Source organism: Tursiops truncatus, chromosome 2 (genome assembly GCF_011762595.2).
Source record: "Tursiops truncatus isolate mTurTru1 chromosome 2, mTurTru1.mat.Y, whole genome shotgun sequence".
In the NCBI taxonomy this organism is placed as follows: Eukaryota; Metazoa; Chordata; class Mammalia; order Artiodactyla; family Delphinidae; genus Tursiops; species Tursiops truncatus.
The window spans coordinates 36,106,742-36,131,367 of NC_047035.1; the positions used below are offsets into that span (position 1 = coordinate 36,106,742).

General features: G+C 36.7%; 1 protein-coding gene across 9 annotated transcripts in view; it reads right to left on the reverse strand.

The window, feature by feature from the left end:
• Positions 1-24,626, reverse strand: part of FUT8 (fucosyltransferase 8) — a 318,277-nt gene that overhangs the window by 52,088 nt on the left and 241,563 nt on the right. For all 9 annotated transcript variants that reach the window (XM_019922488.3, XM_033851048.2, XM_073800357.1 and 6 more), the window contains one exon: positions 6,585-6,822. In XM_019922488.3, the coding sequence (XP_019778047.1) occupies positions 6,585-6,822 (238 nt within the window). The remainder of the gene's footprint in view (positions 1-6,584; positions 6,823-24,626) is intronic.

Below are 24,626 nucleotides of genomic sequence, written 5' to 3' on the forward strand. Positions count from 1 at the left end.
TAGCGAGCTTTTCATCTACGCATGGTACCAATGCTGTCTTCAAATCTCCCTGAACCACCACCCCTTCCCCACAAACACAGCCAGTTTTAAAATCACTAACTATAGTGAGCTACTGTTATAAGTGGGAGTATACCTTCTATCTCAGGTGTGTTGGTATAGAAAAAAATATTAAGGTAGCTGCAGAGAGACTCTCTGACTAGTTCAGAATTTTACTATGATTAAACGGTGGGTTTATTAAGCACAGAGATATTTTAGCACTTAGAGGTTACTCTCAGAGGTTATTTAATTTTACTGTGATTAAATGGTAGGTTTATTAAGCACAGAGATTTTAGCACTTAGAGGTTATTCTCAGAAGTTATTTCTCCTCTCTGGATCTCTTTCAATTTTTCCATGTAACTTTATGATTTTAAAAGGGAAAACTGTCTATGACGCTCTTATAAAGGCCTAGTTTTCATCTTAGAGAAAAAGGATAACTTTTCTATTGTTACAGATTATAATCTAATAATGTATTCTATTATTATGTTTTTGTTTTAAAATTTGGGGACCAAACATAGACAGTGAAAATAAACTGTATGTGAAAATCATCTTAATACCTTTTATAGCCCTTAATCATTTTCGCTTGTGATTATAGCCCTATAAAAGTGGATAGGGAGATAGGTACTGAGTATCATGAGCTTTCTTAGGATGAAACTGAGGTTCAGAAGCTATAATTAACTGTTGAAGTTCAGAAAGCTAAAAACAACAGAACTAAGATCAGACATGGGTAACTCAGAGACCAGTATCCTTTCCTCTTCCTCATATTACCTAAACAGAGAAATAAAGACATTTTTGCAGCACAAGAAATCTAAAATATTATGTGTACTTATTTCATGTTTCTACTAATCAATCACCAAAGGCTGAAAATACTATTACTGTAAAAAATACTACATAGAAGTGTGTCCATAGCCTATCCTAATAGGTATGTCTATAGATTATCAACCATATTATTAGTTTATCAATCAGTCCATCTGAGATAGGCCATTATTAAGGATACAAGCTTGTTAGATTATTTAGATGACTCCAATAGACATCTGAGTAGTTTTGCAAATGTTACAAATACTAGTTTCACAGGAAAAAGTTAAAGTATAATTTAATTTGTGTTCAGCTTGTTAAAGATTTTCCTTTTGACCTTAGTGAGATATTTGCTTAAACGATAGAACTAACATATGATCCAGCAATCCCATCTCTGAGTAATATACCCAAAGGAAATGAAATCACTATCTTGAAGAGATATCTGCACCCCCATGTTCACTGCAGCATATTTACAATAACCCAGACATGGAAACAACTCAAGCATCCACTGATGGATGAAAGGATAAAGAAAATAGTATATATATACACACACAATGCAATATGATTCAGCCGTGAGAAAGAAAGAAATCCTGCCATTTGCGACCACATGTCTAGGCCTTGAGGATATTACACTAAGTGAAGTAAGTCAGTCAGAGAAACACATGCACTGTATGATCTCCCTTGTATGTGGAATCTAAAAAAACAAACTCATAGGAACAGAGAACAGATTGGTGGTTGCCAAAGGTGAAAAGAGGTGGGGTGGGGGTGGGGAAAGTAGGGGGGAAAAGGGTGACGGTGGTCAAAAGGTACAGGCTTCCAATAAAAGGACATATAAGCTCTGAGTATGTAACATACAGCATGGTGACTATAGTTAACGATACTGTATATTTGAAGGTGACTAAGAGAGTAAATCTTAAAAAGTTCTCATTACAAGAAAAAAAGTTTGTAACCATGTGAGGTGATGGATGTTAACTTATGACAGTAATCTTTTTGCAGTATATACATACCAAATCATTATGTTGTATACCTTAAACTAATACAATGTTTATATGTCAATTATATCTCAATAAAATTGGAAAAAAATTGCTCAACAAACGTGGAAGACTAAATTACCTTCCTATTCTCTCTATAAAAAATGGTAATGCAAAATTGTTATCATACGGAGATTACCCAAATTTTAAATAAAATGCAGGAAAAACAGCATTACAGAAGTGCTTTAGGCAGTTAATAAAAATATAATGTTTTTTTCTGGAGTATATGAGTTTGTGGTATTTGTCAGCTTTCAAAACTTTACTGAGTGAACGCTAAAAAATATTAAAAATGAAATTTTTAATTAAAGAGTTATGGCTCCTAGATGACACCAAGAGCCAACTGAAAGCAATCTGGCTTCTAACGTTGCCCAATCTCCGAAGCAAAAGCAAAACAAAGAGCTCTGACACCTGAATTAAAACCTGGGTTTTAAGGAGGAACACAATCATACAACCATCCAAACGGAAACCCTGTAAGTAACACGTGTTTTCAAAATGAAACATAAGTCTCTCAGTATTCAAACTTTACAACGAATTATTTCTAGTTTCCCCAATGACTTGATGTTCTCTTGCCTCTTTTCACATGTTGTGCCCAATGACAGAAAATTCTTCTATCATATCTCTACCTGGCTGACTCCCCATACTTTGGGTCTTAGCTTAAAAATCACTTCCTCCAGAAGAATCCCAAATACATGTTAGATATGTGCTTCAGAGTACTATGGACTTACCCATAACACAATACATTTTAATTGTTCATTCAAGTTGTCTACCTTTCCCCCTAGGCTGCCCCTGACAGCATGTAGTCCAGCATGGTGCCTAGCACATAGCAAGTACTTTTATTAAATTACTTCTAGTTTAAGGTTGCCTCCATGTAAGGATGCCAACTAAAACTCTTTGACCAAAACCTTTTTTTCAAATGAGGTATGGAGAGAAGGTAACCATCCAGTTTAGGTAATTAAATACAGCAAGTGGCAATCTACTTAAACATGCACTTAAATCAGACACCTCTAGGGCATTAAATTTTATCATATTTACAAACAGTTTCTTACTAGTCATTATTTTCATTTAAAAGAAAGCTTTTCAATTAGATTTATCAAATTAAGTAATTCAGTTCAATTTATGACAATCAAATACAAGAGAAGGAAATGCAAACACCCAAATGGTTTAACTGCTAATCTGAATAAATGTGCAATTTTTAGAATGGAAAAAATAGTGGAGAACTGAGTTTAAATAGCTGAGGTGCCCTATTGCTAAATCATTTATTCAAGAGTATTTTTCTAGCAACTAGAAAAGCATCTTGGAAGCTGGTCGCCATACATAGCCTAAAACAGTCAAAATACTTTTAAAAACAAATCAATTTTTGTTGAAAGATACTTCAAACTATTAAATACCAATATTCCCATTCTGAATTATCATAAGGAATCTAGTTGGAAGAATCGGGTCTATGAACATGTAGTTAGTTCAGGTTTAGGAAACATTTTGCGATACAGAAGAATAACTGACCATTTTATCAACAACTTTAGAACAGACAGGACATCTATAGGTGACAGGGAAACGATATTACTAACTGGAAGCATAATTTCTAATATTTTGCTTCACGAAACCAAATTATACTACAAAGGATACGGTTTCATACACAAATATAAAAAAATGAAGGAGAAAAAAGGAACTCAACTTACACCAAGGCATGATTTGGCTATTCAAATGATCAAACGTGCATACTAATTCCTGTGCTGGTGACAGATTTGAACAGAAGTCACTAAATTCCACCTGTAAACACATCATGTCAAGTGTGTATGAACAATAATAATCTCATGGCAGTGGTGCCAAGGGAAATATCCCAAGGTTCTTTGTACAAGTCAGAAGAATAACAGATTTAGTTGATTTATGGCTAACTGAAGGATTAATGTTATGAAATTTCATTCTGATTCCTCTGATTCTAGAAATAAGTTAGTTTCTCCAAAAGGTACATATACAGATAATATACATAAACAGATACCGAAGTGGATGGCAACCATACTTCTCATAAAAATGAAAGTATTCTAAGTTCAAACATAAACTTCTTCCTTCTTTTAGATATAAGATTAGCATCTAAATTATTTTAGTTATAATGAGTTCTGCAAGAATACTGAAAATAACTGCTAGTTTAATTAACTAAAGGTGTCCAATAGGCACAGTTTAATTCATTAGCATGGAGAAAAATATATGATTTTATATAATACCTGCAGTTATAAAGGAAGTATCTATTTAATTAAAATTATAATTCTATGCTGCCATGATAAAATGATTTCTTTGATCAAGGACGGCAAATGACTAAGAAGAAAATACCATTGGTAACTCTTCAGTATCTAAAATTATATGAAAGATTTGGAAAAAGTTACAGAATAGGGGGAGGAAAGAGGACAGAGATATTAAATTCATCATCTTATTTAGTTCCCAAACATTCAGGACAGTTTCTAATCGTTATTCTGCTAAGTAAGGTGTTTGACATGAGCTTACTAGGAAAGACTTAGACTGGATGTAGGTAGAGTGAACGTACTAACCAGAATTCTGTCATTTGTAAGCTGTGTGATCCTGGAAAAGCCACTTAGTATCTACCAGGCCTCAAGATTCCACATAAATAAAGGAAGGATAATTTCTAGAACCTGTTTAATTGTAATGTCAAGAAATTCTGAATGCTTCAAATTCAAGCCATTGTTAATCTTCACGTTCTGTAGTTGCCACTACAGACTACAAGATGTATGAGGAAGGCTTACAATCAAACAAACCAAGTACCTAGTTGTAACATATAGGCATGGCCAACCTACACACTGAATTTGACAAGTCTAGTAAGGCTAACCTTTTACTTTTTTATTAACTGACTGCTACTCAGAAAGCTGCCTCTCCCTAGAAACAGTGAAACATAAGAACTTTGTCCTACGCTGGCTATATGCTTCCACAATCAAAGAAACTTGAAACTGAACTAAGTTCACAAAATGAAAAAGTTAGCCACAGTGAGACTAACAGAGTTGCTTTTCCTGTATCTTCCTAACCTTGACATCTAATCTGTACCAGCTATAAACTACAGACCAGTCAATGGAAGAGGTAACCTCAAAACTAAAACTCAGGTAGGTTCTAGATGAAGAGGTTCACTTTAAAATTTGAAGTGAGCTACAAAGAAAGACATATGTTGATATACCGAATAAGGTTCCTAAATAATCCTACGGAAAACAAAACTCATATCACAAGAGAATACTTTAAATCCATATAGCACATTTTATAGAGCAACTTAAAGCATTTTATAGAAATTACCCAATTGACTTTCTTGACACTTCTGTGAAGTCAAGTATTACCTGTATTTTCCAAAGAAGGCAAAAAGAAACAAAGGAACTAAAGTTACTTACTTTGCCAATGACATAGCTCTCCATTGCACATCTAGGGTTTTAACTTGTGACAAAAGGTGCTCAGCTCCATAAGAAATTACATGAACTGAAATGCCTCAGCATTTTGAAAAATACTGGACTTCTCACAAGAAGTGAGTGCAGAGATAGTGTACTGACCTACTCAGCATTTCACCTGGTCACTTAGTTCAGTATCTGCCACACTGTCGGCACGCAATGAATAAGGGCTACTAAAGATAGCTAACAATTACTAGAGCTCATATATCAGGTACTGTGCTAAGTGCACTATACATATTAGTTCATTTATCTCAAAGAGGTAAGTAAGTTATTACTTTTCATTTTACTGATGAGGAAATGAAGGCCTAGGTTAAGTAACTTGCCCAAGATTACAAAATGATACAGCAAAGATTTTAACAAAGGTAGCCCAACTTGGGACCTTGTTTAAAGATTGTCGTTGTAGAAAGAAGAGACTAGCAGTAAGAAACTCTATCTATACTCTATTCCCTGTTTCACCAAGTCCTTGGAGAGAAGAGAAATTTCTTGCTAATCTTTGTATCTCTTCTCAGGCCTAGCATGGTACCTTAATCACATTATTCCTCATTAAACGTTTCCTGAATAAAATTAAAATCACATGAACAAATTAGGCTTCATTGTCCTCAATTGTAAAATGGAGATAAAGGTACCTGCACTGTCTGCCTAAGTAGTTCTCATAGTGTGGTCCCTGGACCTGGAAACTTTGTCAGAAATGCAAGTATCAGGCCCCACCCCAGGCCTATTGAATCAGAAAATAGTATTTTCTGACTCAAGGTGATTCTCACACATGCTGACATTTGAGAACCACCAGTCTACCTTAAAGGATAATTTGGAGGATCAAATGAGTAAAATAATGTGAAAGCACCCAAAAAAGTGGAAGTATATCATCATCATAATCATTAAAAGAGTAAATTATGTTCCTTGAAAAAACTTAGTGATTTTGCTAGATCCAGATAAAAATGAACATCAGAAATGAAATTATCATGAGGGAATTCCCTGGTGGTCCAATGGTTAGGACTTTGCACTTTCACTGCAGGGGGCATGGATTTGATCCCTGGTCGGGGAACTAAAATCCCAACATGCTGCGTGGCACAGCAATAAAAAAAAAAAAAAAAAAAAGAAGGAAGAAATTGACCATGAAACATTTTGTGAATAAAAATTATTATTCCAGATTTTATCTGGATAATGTATAGCACTCACTGGATGCAGAGAAAAAGACGACTGTAAGCCATAAGGTTGTACGTAGGAATCTGATAACTTGGTTATGCAGTGGTTCAACACAGAGAGATGACAAACTACACAGGCTTCTTACCTGACCAGTGTCCAGTGGAGATGCCAGATCTGTCTGTGCAGGTCTCACTTACAGGTCTAAACACAGTTTCCCATCCCCCAGTAGCATAGCGCCAATTGTGAGATTCCAAGATGAGTGTTCGCTGGGTGCCATATGCAATCATGAAGCAGTAGACCACATGATGGAGCTGACAGCCATAGCCACAGCCTTTGTTGATATTACACACTAGTTTCTTGGCTTTGCTGCAGTCCTTGGGATTCTGTCAGTAAGGAAGAGAAACAAAGGTGAAGATTAGCTGTACTGAGAGGTTAACTTCTCTTTATAGGTGACAAATGTCAAAAATCATATAATAAGCCAGGACTAATCCAGTATATCTTATTAATTAAGCAAGGAATTCAGCTTTAAATTATATTTCAAAGAATCCACTGAAGATTTTATGTGCATACTTACGGAGATGGCAGTGAAAAACACCAGTTACTTTGGAAACATCACTAAACAAACATGAAATTAAGCAGTTACGTTTTAAAAAATATTCTTTCACTTCTCTATCACTCAGAACATGCAAGTATGATCTTCTCTGAACTCAGAGTTGCACACACTGAAATCTTTATAAAAGAAGCAAAATAGTTCGCTTATTCCAGGTGCAGTTCAGCATTGAGATTATTACCTTCACGGATGAAACAAATCATCTTAAAAGAAAAACTATAATTTAACTAATAATTCCAACTATTCCAGAATTCGAGATGTCACCAACAAAATGTACTTCTTCATTATGGAAGTAAAGCCACTGAGTAAAAGGATATCTGAGTTCAACAATTAAAAAATATCAGTCATGGGACTTTTTCACAAAACCAATATTGATGATACCAGTAATTTTTAAAATAAAATGTAGAGCATGTTTTATATTGGATGTATTGAGAATGTGCTACGCCAATGTTTAATCAGGAGATCCATTTTTCTATTTACATGTTTTGCTATAAGATGAATAGCAAGTGGCTAAAACATTTAATATTATCTAACAGTGGGTGCAATGGGGTTAAGCAAACGTGAAAAATTCTTTTTTCCCATTCTAAAGTTTCAATTCCACTGTAATTTGTATGGGCTGTTGCTAAATATCCCTAGGCATCTTAGTTCTTCAAATAAAAATTTGTTTTGACAAGGACTCCTTAGCCTGAGAAATTTTGCAAGCTGTTCTGTCTGCAAGGGAAGAGAAAGGATGGGTACCTTCAGGAACAGAATCTTTTCTTCCACATAGCAAGAAGCAAGGTAATCAGTTCTCAATTTATATGAGGCTTTAATAAAGCAGTTGCCAAGCCACAAATCTACAACTATTTTCTAGGGATATCATCTGCTCCGTAAAGTAGAGCCCTAGAAACAAAAGCTAGGATGGTAAGGTTATAAAATGATTCTGAAAGAAACGCAGCAAAACGAAAATGCCACACACCGTTACTTTCAGAAGAAGTATCTTTCATACTCAGGCGTGCCACTGCAGGCTGGTCCTTTCAGATCAAAGCAGAACCTATACCATCAAGAGCCTTCTGAAGAGTTAGAGCCCTTATGAACCCAAGAGAGCCCAGATAAAATTCAGCAAGACGTGGTCAATACTGTTTCCTCAATCAAGTCCTAGAGTTGCTGAATTCTCTTCACTTGAGACTTTGAACTCATGGCAGGCTCCTAAGGCAATAAAGATGCCCACTCAGGTGCTACAGCCACAGAAGAGTTAAGAAGAACAGAGGGGGTGTGATGTTGGGAGACCAATTTATCATTTACTTTCTTCTAATATTATACAAGGATCTGGGAATAACGAATATTCAAAGCTTTATTATTAATTCAATAGTTCAGAGAGAAAAGAATATCGACATTTGTCAGATTTTTCATGAACTGTAAGAAATACAGCACTTTGAATATCTCTAAAATTCATATGAATGAAAATGTCCTTCATATATTTTTCAATAAACATTTCCTTTTACAGCTGCTTTTAGATGTACAGAATTATTGCAGAGTTAGTACAGAGATCCCATATACCTCACAACCAGTTTCCCATATTATTATATCTTATATTAGTCTTCACATTTTTTAAAGGAAAAAAGAGTAAAGGAACATAATAACTGAAACAGATGAACTTTAAGTTTTCAAACTGTAGATTTTTACTTAAAAGAAGACACATCTGCATGAAAAAAAAATATATCTACTGTGTTTCTTAAGAGTTTAATTAGAACCCAGTGTTTCGAGCACAAGAACTGAGGCCTAAGAGAAAGAAGAGAGTAATTTATGATATGAAGCGTAATTCAAGAGTCTTAATGTGTCTCAAAGTAAGCTGAAGAGAGAATATATTAAATCATTCTGTTATGTATTGATAACACAGAGAAAGGGAAAAAAATCTATTATGTATGGTTCTGGAATGAGAAAGGTCTACATAGACAAGGTAACCAATGGAAGAGTCTAAGGCAGGAAGTGATAAGAGAAAATGAATGGCTGTTTGGAATGATAACAGTTAAACAAAACACTGAAAAAGCTCAGCGCCACAGCCCGATTTCTTACTGAAATAATAGTTAGAAGTCTGCAAAATTCAAAGGATCTTGCTCATAAAAGATTCAGAAATAGGAGAGAGACAGTGAGAAACAGAAAAAGTATATGTGTTTCTAACACAAGATTAGGCTCATCAGAACAAAGATCTAGAAAAAACAAGCAGATATATAAAAGGTAAACAAAGCAACAACTCAGATGGATAGGGATTTACTCTGATGGAAAGGAACCTTACAGAAAACCCCTTATCTGACCTAAGTTTTTGTTATCCGCCACTGTTATGAAGTAGCAACAAGTAAGAGATTTATGGGAGTCTATAAAAGGGAAACAGAGCCATTGTTATACATACATACATGCATATATATAATCCTCAAATTTCTTACCAAATAGACTTTGTCAGTTACCACTGATCCTGGTTTTATACTTTTCTGTTGATGTCTGCAAAAAGCTTGAAGGTTTGTCTCATCCATAAGCAATAATATAGAGAAGGGCCTCATTACTAAAAGAAGCTTTACTTTAATCATGTTATCACTTTAACAGGGTAGCTATTTCTGATGATGAAATCTGTTTTTCATTTGCTTCTTGTGTGCCTAATCACTCTCTTGTATATTTCTCTACCAGTAACGCCAAAATGCAGGCAGATAGTTTTGTTCTATGTTATATTGCTTTATCTCCTTCCCCTCCCTCCCGTCTTATGGTACTCCCTCCACTCATCTCTCTCTCTCTCAGACACACACACACACACACACACACACACACACACACACACACACTTGAAATATGATACACTCCAAGCAGATTTAGGCTCACTAGGAAGCACTTCTTATTCGTGAGTGGGAGATGGGGAAATACAGATTGAAAATGCTACCCCGTAAGTCCCCTGGGAGAGCGTCCTACTTCTCCGTCCTTCTGCCTTGAGTATCACTCACTGATCAAGTATAGGCGAACGTTTGTTCATTTAATAAATATTTATATAAGCACTTAACTTATACAAGGAAACTTGGGAGATGACAATCCAATAGAATAAGAAATTATATACGTAAATAACTACAATAGACAATTTAAATGTTTTAAGACCATGGTAAACAAGGAATTAAGGAATGGAAGAGGAAAAAAAAGTCACTTTCAGCTGGACTGGAAAGGGCTATGAATAAAACTGCATTTAAAATAAATCTTTAAGATATAATTTATCGTGTTTATGAAATGCTAAGTAAATGTACTTTTTCCATTATTCAATGGAGGCCTATATTGCAAAGAATAATTGTGAAGGGCAAGGTAAAATTACTTTATAAACTCTACATATTATATTTATAACGTCGGATTTTTGTATACAGGGCCTTCTTAAAGTCAGACTCATCAATAGGCACATGAATTCTTGCTTCTTTCGATGATGATGTTATTTAAGCTTTAGAATAGGAGGCAAATTTGTCAAAATTACTTAAGACAACGTGTTCTAGTTGAAGAACTGCAGAGGTTTAAGATACAATTTTTTTTCTATTTCAAGCTCTGTTATGAATTCAATTGTGTGATTCTGCTTCAATCTGGTAATTTAAAATTGAGATAAAAATTACCTCCCTCCATAACCTCTTCCTGCTCACCCATCCTTCCATCTCAGAGACACTATGAGGCTAAAATACATGCTATATGCTCAAAACTAATTCAAACATACTTCTCATTTATCCTCATAATCTCAAGAGACATTACTTCACACTGGATAAATGAACTACTTTTTTGCATTTAGTGCTACAAGGTGGCCCAATCATGGGCCCTTGTAAGCTAACAATGTTATGTAACATTTTTACAGTTATAATTCTGCAGCAAAGCTGTCACCATAGGACATATAAGAAACAAGGACTTAAGATAAAATGGGGTTCTTCTGTATTCAGTTTCCTTTTGTTCAGCTCTTTAAAAAAATTTTAACACTATCTGAGGCATTTCTTATGATGCTGTTAGTTTCCAAGAATGACCCTATCTCAACAGAACTGAAAACTATACTTGCTCTCACTGTCCTATAAGTCAACATTGGGAAGTATATTTAAATCAAGATTCCTCTAACTAACACAGTATATTAAAGGAAGCAGCAGCTCTTAAACCTAAATGATTACTAATTCGCTAAAGGCACCATCAAAATGCTAAAATATCTATTTTACTTTGGTTACAAATATGAAAATAGTCTCTCTTGGATATATTTCAAATAAGGAAGCCAGTTTAATTTCTACTTTGCTAAAAAAGAATAATTTGGAATCAACTAGTAAACCACAAGCATTATTATATTACTTAGGCACTGCTAGGATTTAGAGGTTTCTACTTCCTTCACTTAGTAAATTAGTAGTAATTGTGAATTAATGATATAATATTACAAAATATAGTACTGATTCCATGGCTTTTAAATTAAATCACAGATAAAGCCTTTTGCCAGGACTATCTAGATTTTCCATACAAATTAAAGCCTCTTCAGAGGAAAATTTTCCAGCCGCAATGTAATTTCCCTCACTTATCTGCCCAGTTACTACAGACCAAAACACTGCAGAAAAAGCCTAAATCAACAACAAATAGAAAGCATTTAGTCAATATAAACTGGATATAATATCTCCAGGCGTCTCTTGCAAAGAAAAAATGCTCAATAACAATTAGTTCAGAAGAACTGCATGTACAGAGACAAAGGTGATGTCAAATCCATTGTCACAAAAATACACTAATTGGTGGCAAGCCAAAATTTAGAATTCAGGTCTCTTAATCCATCGCCCAGTGCTCTTATCCGCCCCCCACCCATGATGTCTTCAATACAAGATGCAGCAAGAAACACAGGCTCAGAGCACTTACCTGGTCATTGTTTCCCCAGATTTATGGATGTATCCTTGACAAATAAAATTTGATTATATTTAAGGTGTATGGCATGATGTTTAAAAATATGTAAACACTGAAATGATCACCACCATCGAGCTAATTAACATATCTATCACCTCACACAGTTACGATTTATTTTTTGGTGGGGAGAACAGTTAAGATCAACTCTCTTAGCAAATTTCAAGTATACAATACAGTATTAATAACAACAGTCACCATGCTGCACATTAGTTCTCTAGAACTTATTCAACACACATAACTGAACCTTCGTACCATTTGATCAACATCTCCCCCTTTCCCCCACCTTCCTGACCCTGATAACTACTGTTCTGCTCTCTGCTTTTATAAATTTTTTAGATTGCACATATAAGTGAGATCATGCAGTATTTGTCTTTTTTGTGTCTTATTTCATGTACCATAATGTCCTCCAGGCTCATCCATGTTGTTGTAAATAGCAGGATTTTCTCTTTTGTTATGGCCGAATAACATTCCATTGCTGTTTGTACACACACACACACACACACACACACACACACACACACACACATTTTCTTTATCCATTCATCCACTGATAGAACCATAAGTTGTTTCCATATCTTGGCTATACTGAATAATGCTGCAATGAACATGCGGGTGCAGATATCTCTTTGAGATACTGATTTCATCTCCTTCAGATAACATACTCAAAAGTGGGATTGCTGGAATCATATGGTAGTTCTATTTTTAATTTTTTGAGGAACCTCTATATTGTTTTCCATAATGGCCATACCAATTTACATTTCCACCAACAGGAACGGGGACAAAGGTTTCCCTTTTTCCACATCCTCCACAACACTTATTATCTTTTGCCTTTTTTGATAATAGCCATTCTAACAATTATAAGGTGATATGTCTCTTTGTAGTTGATTTGCATTTCCCTAATGATTAGTGATGTTGAGCACCTATGCATATACTTGTTGACCCTCTGTATGTCTTTTGAGAAATGTCAGTTTAGGTTTTCAGCCAATAATATGATCAGGTTATTTGGTTTTTTGCTATTGAGTTGAATTCCTTACACATTTTGGATGTTAACCCCTTACCAGACATCTAGTTTACAAATATTTTCTCCCATTCCATAGATTGCCTTTTGATTTTGTTGTTTCGTTTGCTGTACAGAAGCTTTTCAGTTTGATCTAGTTCCACTTGTTGATTTTTTTTTTTTTTTTTTTGCGGTACACGGGCCTCTCACTGTTGTGACCTCTTCCCTTGCGGAGCACAGGCTCCGGACATGCAGGCTCAGCAGCCATGGCTCACGGGCCCAGCCACTCTGCGGCATGTGGGATCTTCCCAGACCGGGGCACGAACCCGCGTCCCCTGCATCGGCAGGTGGACTCCCAACCACTGCGCCACTAGGGAAGCCCCCACTTGTTGATTTTTTATTGTTGTTGCTTGTGCTTTTGGTGTCATATCTAAAAAAATCAAATGTCAAGGAGCTTTCCCCCTTTGTTTTCTTCTAGTAGTTTTAGAGTTTTAGGTCTTACATTTAAGGATTAAGAATCAGAACCCTGGGGATCCTTCCAGCTCCTCTCTAATAACATTCCTTCTATAGGGAGGAGTTAAACCACAGATAGCTCCAATTTCCGATAAAGAAAGGTCACTAAAGGAATGAGCCAGGTAAGTTAAATTTTATTCTGCTCTTTGTCTGCTCTAATCATAAGACTAAACAGTTTTTAATTTGCTTGTTTAAAAAGATTTGCAACATTTAGCTTTAAAAAGATTTGCAACATCTAGCTTCTCAATAATGAGGAAAAGATTCATTAATAGCGTGGTGAAAGCACTTCATTGTATTGGAAACAATTTGATTTTATTTCTCTAAAATTATTTTCAAAACCAAAGCAGAATATGTAATGAAACAAACAAAAGAACTGAAGTACTACACAGTGGTAATTAAAATAAAGACTCTGGGCATAGTTAACCATGAAAGAGAAAGTTAAAAAGCATTCTCATTTTTAAAAGCCAAGACCAGAAATCACTGTCTCTTAACATATTAAACAAGAATATTTTCATAGCAAAGTTAAAGGTAGTTTCAGAGGGGTGCTTTCCACCCCTCTGGCAGAGAACAATCTGTTTTAAGTAGTAAGAACAACACAATAGCTGACCCACAAGTAGGCCACCCAGTGCTTCAGGAAATCAATTTCCCTGGGGTATTTCATAAAACTTCAAGAGTATAAACTTAATGGAGAAAAGATATCAAGATACATAGTTTACAGGCTATTATCCTGACGGATTGAAGCAAAAGGTAGATAGTTATTACACAGTTTTAGAAGAGGCAAGCATCTTCTTGGTAAGTAAAGCCAATTAATTGGCTTACTTTAAATGCATTTTTTAAACTTCTGCTCTTTGCCTAGAAGTCTCTACTGAATGTCTGGAAGCCATTTTTTAAAAGATAGAAATCCTATAGATCCAGTTGAAAGCATGTGGGAAATTTCTTCTGCTAATGGTCTTTGAGACAGTATTCTGTCATCTCTGGGTGTTCCAGGTAGTCTCTAAAAAACCTCTATCTCAGGTTCAAGTACATCAGAGCAACCTTGGTAATACTGTCTGCTTCCATAGGGGCCACAAAGGGAAGGCAGACAAAGAATGAGATGCATCCAAGTTTAATTCTCTCACTCAAAATCTAATGTAAACACAACTCCCTCCAAGGCTAGAGAAGAAAAGTTAAGTTACCTGAGGAGCCAGATTCTGCCAATCCTACATAAATGCATAGAAGACCTATCTCCTCAAGCACCTTCAACATTTCTCCCTAAGTTTATAGCCTGATTCCCAGGTCTCAGAACCAGCTGAACTGGTCAGGTTGAAAATAGCATGCTTACAAAATTAAGGTTGAATTCCAGAAAGGCCCTCCACCCACCATCATTTTTTTACTTAACAGGATTCATGGGGTTCTCTCCTCAAAATCAAAATACAGGCATGCTATGGCAGGCAGACACTCTCTTAAAAAAAACAAAGAGGGAGAGAGGAAAAGGGGGGAGGAAGTAGTAGTATGGGAAAGAGGGAGGAGGAAAGGAGAAGAAGGGAGGGAAAGCCGGAAGAGAGAAGAGAGAAGAGAGAGAGGAAAGAGGGAAGAGGAGGAGGGGGTGGGGGTGGGCAGCAGAAGAAGAGGGGAGAAGGAGAAAGGAGGAGAAAAGTAAAAGCAAGCTCCAGAATGGTTAACTCTGCCTTATACAGGATTCAAAAATAAAGTAGATAGCAGACACAGAAGAGAGACACTGGCTGGAACTTTGTTCTTGTGCAAAGGCTGCTGCAGGTGCTTTGTTTTTTGTCTTAAATAAAAGTCAAAATAACTTACAAGGTTTTGCCAGCTCTTCCATTCTGCAAAATGTCATTCTTCAAGGTAGAAATGGTACTGATAGCACTTGCTTACTCACTGGCTTTTAAATCAAACCATCAACAATAATTAACCCAGATGTCAAATCTTGCTACTTTTTCTCCTGGAGAGAGGCTTGGCTCCACTTCTCCATGCAGCTAGCCATGCACTGAGAATCCACTATTAGCAGAGCAGAAATTTCTTTGGAATCCCTGGTTATTATTATTTCGATTAAAAAAACCCAACCTGTTAAGATCACTTTTCTCACTGCCTCAGTTTAACACTGCTCTACCCAATTCATGTTATTTTCTTTACTTTTGAAAATCTTAGACTCTGCATTTTTTTGCTGTTTATTTGTAAATAACTTAAGACCCTTAACAAATGGCAAAAACAGTAGAGCTACTGTGTACCTTTCACACAGCTTTCCCCAATGAGAACATCTTACTTAACCACAGTACATTATCAACATCAGGAAATAGACATTACACAACATTATTAACTATAATATAGACCTTATTTGGATTCACCAGTTTTTACATGCACTCATTTTTTTTTTGGTATAGTACTATCAAAACATGTAGAGACTCATGTAACCATTACCATAATCAGGATATAAACTGCTGCATCAAAACAAAGAAATTCTCATACACCATCCCCTTTAGAGTCACACCCTTCCCCAAACCTTAATCCCAGGGAACCAGTGATCTCTGTTCTCCAGAACCAATGATCTCTTTTATCACTTGGCATAATGCTCTTAAGATCCATCCAAGTTACTGTGTGTATCAATAGTGCATTCCTTCTTATTGCTGGGTAGTATTCTGCTATGTGGAAGTACCACAGTTAATTCACCCATTGAAGGACATTTGGGTTGTTTTCAGGTTTTGATTATTACAAATTAAGTTGTCATGTACGTGAGTGTACAGATTTTTGTGTGGACATGAGTTTTCATTTCTCTAGGATGAGAATACAGCAGTATAACTGCTGAATCACACGGTAAGGACATGTTTAACTTTATAGCAAACTGCCAAACTATTTCCCAGAATGGCTGCACCATTTTATATTCCCATGAAGAATCTATGAGAGAGCTGGTTGCTCAGCATTACTTTAGCCATTCTGATAGGTGTGTAGTGGTATCTCATTATGTTTTTAAGTTGCATTCCCCTAATAGTTTATGATTTTGAACATCTTTTCGTGTGCTTATTTGTTATCCGTATTTACCCTTTGGTAAAGTTGTCTATTCAAAACTTTTACCCATTTTTTGACTGGATTGTTTCTTACTGTTGAGATTAGAGAGTTCTTAATACATTCTGGATACAGGACCTTTCTTGGATGTGTGATTTGCAAAGACTTTCTCCCAGCCTATGGCCTGTCTTTTCATCTTCTTTAACAGGGTAACATTCTCAGATCAAAAGTTTTTAATTTTGATAAAAGTCCAATTTACTTTTTTTTCTTTTATGAACCATTCTTTTGGTGTCACATTTCAGAACTTTTAGCCTAAGTCACAAAGATTTATTCCAAAGATTTTCTTTATAGTTTTACGTATAGAAAGCTTTATAGTTTTACATGTCACATTTATTTTATCTGTCAGATTTACTATCCATTTTGAGTTAAATTTTAAGTAAAGTGTGAGGTTTAGGTCAAGGTTCATTTTTTGCTTATGAGATGTCCAATGATTCCAACATTATGTATTGAAAAGACTATGCTTCCTCCATTGGATTGCTTTTGTACCTCTCTTAAAAATCAATTGCCCACTCATAGGGATATACTCAAAAGAACTGAAAACTGATACTCAAACAAATACATGTAGAGGCATATCATAGCAGTGCTCAAATAGCAAAAGGCAGAAACAGCTCAAATGTCCATCAGTGAATGAATGGACAAATATTGGTATACCCATACAATGGAATGTTATTCAGCCATAAAAAGGAATGAAGTACTAACACAAGCTACAACATGTATGAAACTTGAAAATATTATGCCAAGTGAAAGAAGCCAGACAGAAAAGGTCACATGTTGTATGATTCCATTTACATGAAATATTCAGAATAGGAAAATCCATAGAGAATGCATATTGGTGGTTTCCAGGGGCTGGGGGAAGGGGAAAATGCGGGAATGGAGAACCAATGCTTAACGGGTATGGAGTTTTCTTTTGAGTTGATGAAATATTTGGGGACTGGATAGAGGCAGCGCTTGCATAACCTTGTGAATGCACTGAGTGCCACTGAATTGTTCACTTTAAGATGGTTAATGTGATGTTATGTAAATTTCACCTCAATGGAAAAAAAGGAAGTTAGCGTGCCTATGTGGGTTTATTTTAGACTCTGTTCTGTTCCACTGATCTAAATGTCTAACCTTCCTCCAACACTATCTTGATTATGTTAGCTCTACTTGTAAGTCTTAAAGGTAGAAAGTGTGATTCCTCTAACTTTATTCTTCTTTCTCAAAATTGCTTTACCTATTTTAGTTATTTTGCCTTTCTATTTAAATTTTGACATCAATTTGTCTATACATACAAGAAGAAAAAGACTTGCTAGAGTTCTGATGGGAACTGTGCTAAGCCTATGGATCAAATTGGGAAGAACTGGCAGCTTTGCTACGCTTAGTCTTCCAACCCATGAACACAATATGTCCACTCATTCATTTAGGTCTTCCTTCATCAGCATTACACAAGTATTTTAAGTATTGCTTTTTCATTTTTACGAATAAGTGTAAATGGCATGATGGCATAAAATTTTGGTTTCTAATTGTTTCTTGCTGAGATGTAGAAGTATGATTAATTTTTGTGTGCTGACCATATATCCTGTGACTTTGCTAAATTCACTTAAATGATCTAGGAGTTTTTTGTTTGTTTGTTTGTTTGTTTTGCGGTACACGGGCCTCTCACTGTTGTGGCCTCTCCCGTTGCGGAGCACAGGCTCCGGACGCGCAGGCTCAGCGGCCATGGCTCATGGGCCCAGCCGCTCCGCAGCGTGTGGGTCTTCCCGGACCAGGGCACGAATCTGTGTCCCCTGCAGGTGGACTCTCAACCACTTCGCCACCAGGGAAGCCCTAAGAGTTTTATTATCGTGTGGTTGTTGTTTTTTGGTAGATTATTTGGGACTTTTCTATGCAGACAATCATGTCATTTGCAAATACAGACAATTTTCTTTCTTCCTAGTATGTATGCCGTTTATTTCTTTGTCTTGCCTTACTGCCCTGCACAGAACTTCCATTACTATGTTGAACAGGCGTGGTAAGAGCAGACACCCTTGCCTCATTCCCAATTTTAGGGGAAAAGCCTATGGAAATAGTCTCTCACCATTAAGTGTGATATTACCTGTAGGTTGTTACCTGAAGATGCTTTTTTAACAGATTGAAGAATGTCCTTTCTATTCCTAGTCTGCAGAGTGTTTCATCATGAATGGATGTTGGATTCTGTCAACATTTTTTTATCATATGTCAACATATTTTTTATCATTTTAATATATATATATATCATGACCGAGTAGGGTTATTCCAGAAAAGCAAAACTGGCTAAGTATTCAAAATTCATTCAATGTAATCACGTTAACAGTTTAAAGAAGAACTACATGATCACACTAATTAATAAAGAAAAAGCATTTGACAAAATCCAACACCTATTCCTGCTTTCCTGTGCATGATCTGAACTGCATTTAGTATTAAATTTTGGTTCGGCTATAGTGTTTTATTTTTTTGTAAGTACATGCCGTCACAGAGTATTTTAAATGGCTGCTCTGGGGGTTACAATTTATATACACACAGTTTATTACAATTTACTCATACCAACATTTTACTGTTTCAAGTGGAATGTAGAAACCTTGCTATAACTTTCAGGTCTGTTTACTCTCTCCCCTTTTGTCTTAAAAATTACCTTTATACCTCAGGGAAAACTGAGAATGAAAAAAAATTACACTGAAAACTGTATCAGACAATATTATAAATTTTGCTTTTTACCATCCATCCATTTAAAAAACTTAAGGGGAGGAAACTAGTCAGTTACCCTGTATCTACTCTTTCATTTGTACTTTTTTCATTCCTGATAGCCCATGTTTCCTTCTGTCATCACTTTCTGTCTGAAGAATTTCCTTTTTTACAGCAAGTCTGCTGGCAAAAAACTCTCTTAGTTTTCCTTCCTCTGAAAATGTCTTAATTTCATCTCATATTTTCACTGGACGAAGAATTCTGGGTTGATAGTTCTTTACTTTTGGCACTTTAAATATGTCTTACTACTTCTTTCTGGCCTCCATGTTTTCTGATTCAGATGCATTGCAGGTAATGAACTGCTTTGCTCTGGCTGCTTTAAAGAATTTTTTCTTTGTCTTTAGTTTTCAGCAAATTACTTATAAAGTGTCTGGGAATGGATTACTTTGGGTTTTTCCCTTTAGGAGTTTGCTCAACTTGATGAATATGTTGGTTTGCCAGATTTAGGAAGTTTTCAACCACTTCGTCCATCCTTCACTCTTAATTCTCTCTGAGACTCCAAAGATACAAACATAAAAAAAAAAAATTGTTATTGCCCCACAGATCCCTGAGGCCCTGTTTACTTTTTAAAAAATCTTTATTCTCTCTGTTGCTGGAGTGGATAATTTCCATTGATCTAACGTCAAGTGCAGTGATTCTTTCTTCTGTTATAGCTATTCTACTATGAGTCCGTTTTTTTCACTGAGGTTATTATATTTTCTCAGTTCTAAAATTCCTATTTGGTTTTTCCATGTATCATCTATTTCTTTACTGAGGCTTTCTATTTTTTTACTTGTTTCAAGTCTGTAATTGCTTATTCGAGCATTTTCATTACTATAGCTTCTTTAAAATCCTTGTCAGGTTGTTCCAACATCTGTGCCATCTCAGTGTGGTGTCTGCTGATTATCCTTTGTCATTTGAATTATGATTTTCCTGGCTCTTGGTATGATGATGAATATTATCATATTATCATAATATTATCATACTCTGCTTTCTATTTAAATTATCTATTTTAGTAGGCAGTCAAACTGTTTGGACTCCTACCTCATGTTTATGAGCTGTGGCTCAAATGTCAATTTAACTGTTAATGGCTTTTCAGTGCTCTTTTGTCCTGTTCCACTTGTGGACTACCCAGAGGCCAGTCTGAAGCCTGGGTGGTATATCATACCTAAGTTCAGTTCTCAAACCTTTTTCTATATTGATTCTGATAGGTTTCATGCATGGGATATTCAGAGGTCTGCCCAGGGTTTCAAACATAGATTCTAAAAGTCCCTTTATCTAGCTCCCTCCTCTTCACAACCCTCCCTCTACTCTAGCGGAGGGAAATGGGAACTGCCTCATTACTGCAGTGTGGCGATGGTGAACAAGGCTTTGCCCAAAGTCTCTGCAGTTGTAACACCAGTTGGGAGAGGTAGGGGCAGGGCAGGTATGGAGGACATGGCTATCTGCTCGTCCTCTACAACTGTGACACCTGAGGGGAGAAGTGGTGAAACATTTTTCATTATGCTCACTTGTGATAGGGTAGATATAATAAAAATGGGGCTTTTTCCAGCTCCATCCACTGATATTTCTAGTTTGGAGGATTCTCCAGCACCCCCACCCAGAATATACAGGAGGCAAAACAAACAAGCAAACAAACAAAACACAAGAAAATCACTGTGTATAGGATTTTTTTTTTCAGTTGTAATTAACAGGAAGAATAGGGTATAATGTATTTACTCTATCTTATCCAGAAACAGAAGCCTGTATTTTAAGGCCAAGATATTCTCAAACATTTAATGCATATTTAACTCATATCTATAATGCTACTTACTTATTGGCAAACGGATGGCTTTGTGTTTCCAGAGGCATTTGATCGTATAAGTTCCTTTTAAAAATGGTAAGCTGGGGCTTCTCTGGTGGCGCAGTGGTTAAGAATCTGCCTGCCAGTGCAGGAGACACGGTTCGAGCCCTGGTCTGGGAAGATCCCACATGCCGCGGAGCAACTAAGCCTGTGCGCCACAACTACTGAGCCTGCGCTCTAGAGCCCACGAGCCACAACTACTGAGCCTGTGCGCCTCAACTACTGAAGCCCGCGCGCCTAGAGCCCATGCTCCGCAACAAGAGAAGTCACCACAATGAGAAGTCCGTGCACCGCAACGAAGAGTAGCCCCCCTCCCGCAGCTAGAGAAAGCCAGCGTGCAGCAACAAAGACCCAACGCAGCCATCAATCAATCAATCAATAAAACAATGGTAAACTAATTTTTTTCAACAAGTTTAAACTTGAAAATAATATGGCACTGTATCGTCCTGTGTAAAAGGAAAACATAACATTTGTTTGAATTAAAGAACTCTAGTAGTGAACACGAAGAGATCATTCAAAGCCTCTATAGGATGTAGGCTTTAAACACAGGAAGGATTCCTTATACATAAAAGCTTTCTCTTAGGGTTCAGCTTTATTTCCTTTTTCATGAATTATATAAATAGGAAAGGCAGGGCACTAGGTCTTTGGTTGCAAAGCCAAACATAGTATCTATCCTGCCCCTAACCCCTTACATATAATCAATCCTCTCACATGGCACAGTATAACAACCCCTCCTTATTTCTGATGACACTTGCAGCTTCAAGATATGGTCTCCTCTGCTAGCCCTCATACTTCTAAACCCAGTAAGTCCAGCCACCTTTAATCACTCCAGGTGGAGAGGATTCAGACCAAAATTCAAAATAAAGCACATAAACAAACAAAAAAACCTCCAAACAAGCAAACAGACAAAAACCCACCAACCTCAGGTAGATCTGAGCAAGAGAAGCGTCCAAAGCCACAGGACTATTCTATTGTCAGAAGGTTAACTAGAATTCTTCCAAGCATCCTAGATAGCCTCTTATATGCATCAGCTTGGTAGAAGAAATAACGGTGTGAAGATATATAAAAATACTGAATTTGTATACGTGATGTATTTTGTTTAATAATGAACAGTGGTTATGACAATAAAAAGAGAATGCAGTAAAAGTGCAATTGTTATGGCAAAGACATGAAATAGTTGAGAGAAAACAGTAACAAACAATGGTGAAAATAATGACCTGTCTCTATCCATTCAGATATACTCAGTGACCCCCTACTTCTCCATATTGAAATCTCTAGGTGCTTCTTTTTCTATCTGCATCTTAATCTTTTTGGCTATTAGAGCCTCTTGTGATAGCATGACAACAATAGCCCAAATAAACCAGCAGAGCTTTAATATAGAGTAAAACAGAAGAAAATTATGAACTAAAGGAAAACTGTTACTAACCCTCATTCCCTCTCTACCTCCAACATGCAAGAAATTGAAGATAAAGTACAATGAAAACTGATTTCATTAGCACAGATGCTTCAAATCCCCTCTTGTAGACCCTGATATTATTCAGAATAAATCAAGATTTTGTTCCAGTATTTAAGCAGGCATCATTTTGCATTTGAAAGCTTCGCTATCATTAACGTTATTCCTTACTATGTCTTAAGAGAATCACCGTGCTCTTAATGATTTTAAGTGAACAGATAGTGCCCAAAGTTTGTGACAGAGCAGAGAGTATATATTCCTGCGTCCTTACAGACCGTTCATATCTAGTCCCATGATCTAATGAATGGGAAAAATAACTAATTGTTTGGGACAGGATCTTCAGCAGGTGGCTGACAATGGGATATGCCCAGAGAGCTGACATCTCAAATACAGACAAGAGTTCATATATAATTGAAGGAATCAGAGGAAGAAATAAAGGTAAATAGAAGGCAAAAATATTTAAGAATTACTTCCATCACTGTCTAGGCCACAGTTGGCAAGCTTTTCCTGTAAAGAACCACATAGTAAATATCTTTGGCTTTGCAGGCCACATTTTCTCTGGCACAATTATTTAACTTTGCCACTGTAGCCTGAAAGCAGTCATAGATGATATATAAACAAATGTGCATGGCTATGTTCCAATAAAACTTTATTTACAAAAGCAGTTGATGTGGTTTCGGCTGGAGTGCAGTAATTTGCTGACCTCTGGTTTAAGCCAGTAAAATCTGTAAAAATAGTGTGGCAAAAGGAAAACCAAAATCAGGTAAGATGGGTAGGAATACATGCTCCCTAAGGATATAGGAAATTATATCTTCTTCTATTCTGTATTCTACTGTAACAGGGAAGAGATAATTTTGACTCCATGTTGGATCTGTTTCTTTGACTTTCGCCTTTGCTTTTCGCTGCTTTTATTATTACAATTATACATAATGGCCTGCCTCAGGGAACCTGCCCACCTGTGAATGGCTGTAAGAAAGAAGAAATTAACACATCCCAGCCCGAGACTGGCTGGAGATGTTTTGCAAGACGGGTGGCCTGGGCTTTCCTGGTGGCGCAGTGGTTGAGAGTCCGCCTGCCGATGCAGGGGACATGGGTTCGTGCCCTGGTCCGGGAAGATCCCACATGCTGCGGAGCGGCTGGGCCCGTGAGCCATGGCTGCTGAGCCTGCGCTCCGCAACGGGAGAGGCCACAACAGTGAGAGGCTCGCGTACTGCAAAAAAAAAAAAAAAAAAAAAGACTGGTGGCCCTTTTTACTTTACTTCTTCCCTGCCTCTCCCTCTCTATTCTGCCTTTTTTACTTTACTTCCTTCTCTGATTCTATAGAAGAAACTGGCATCCAGACCCCTATAAGATGGTTTTTTGGGGGACCCTAGTCCGCCATCTTCTCAGTCTGCGGGCTTTCCGAATAAAGTCATATTCCTTGCCTCAACACCTCGTCTCTCGATTTATTGGCCTGTCATGCGGCGGGCAGAGTGAGCTTGGACTCAGTAACACTACTTTGAGAAAACTTCTGAGACCTCTTATCATCTGTGAGTCACATAGATTTAGTCCCTCAATAAACCGAAGGAGATTCTCCAATGCCCACATTACTTTCTATTTAAACAAGCAGCATTCTTTTCCTGATGTGTGAGCTGCTAAAATCTAGACTCATCTTTCTGACGACTAGTTTTACCTAGTGAAACTGAGTTCCCTTGAAACCAAGTTCCCCCGCCAAATGTATGATTAACTTCTCTGTCCAAAACTGTATTCCTTTTTTGTTCTGCCCATGTTGCCCCTCAGGATTGAGGAGTATCAAAGAAAAGGGGAACTGAAACTGAGCAGGACCCTGTGGGGCCCTCCCCCGTACTAACAACCCTCTTTGTCCCCCATTTCTTGTTTGTATGAAAAGGTTTTAGTCTCCTAGGTCTTCCGAGTTCCAAAGAGCAGACTCAAAACAGTTACTAATTAGGGAAGTGAGGGAAAGCAGAAACAAAGCAGCAAGAAAAGTAATGATTGTAAAACAGAGCCATAGTTCCTCCTGAAGGGATATATACATAACAATCTGACGCATACCTTTGAGTTGTTCTGCAAAAACTAAGACCCTCACCT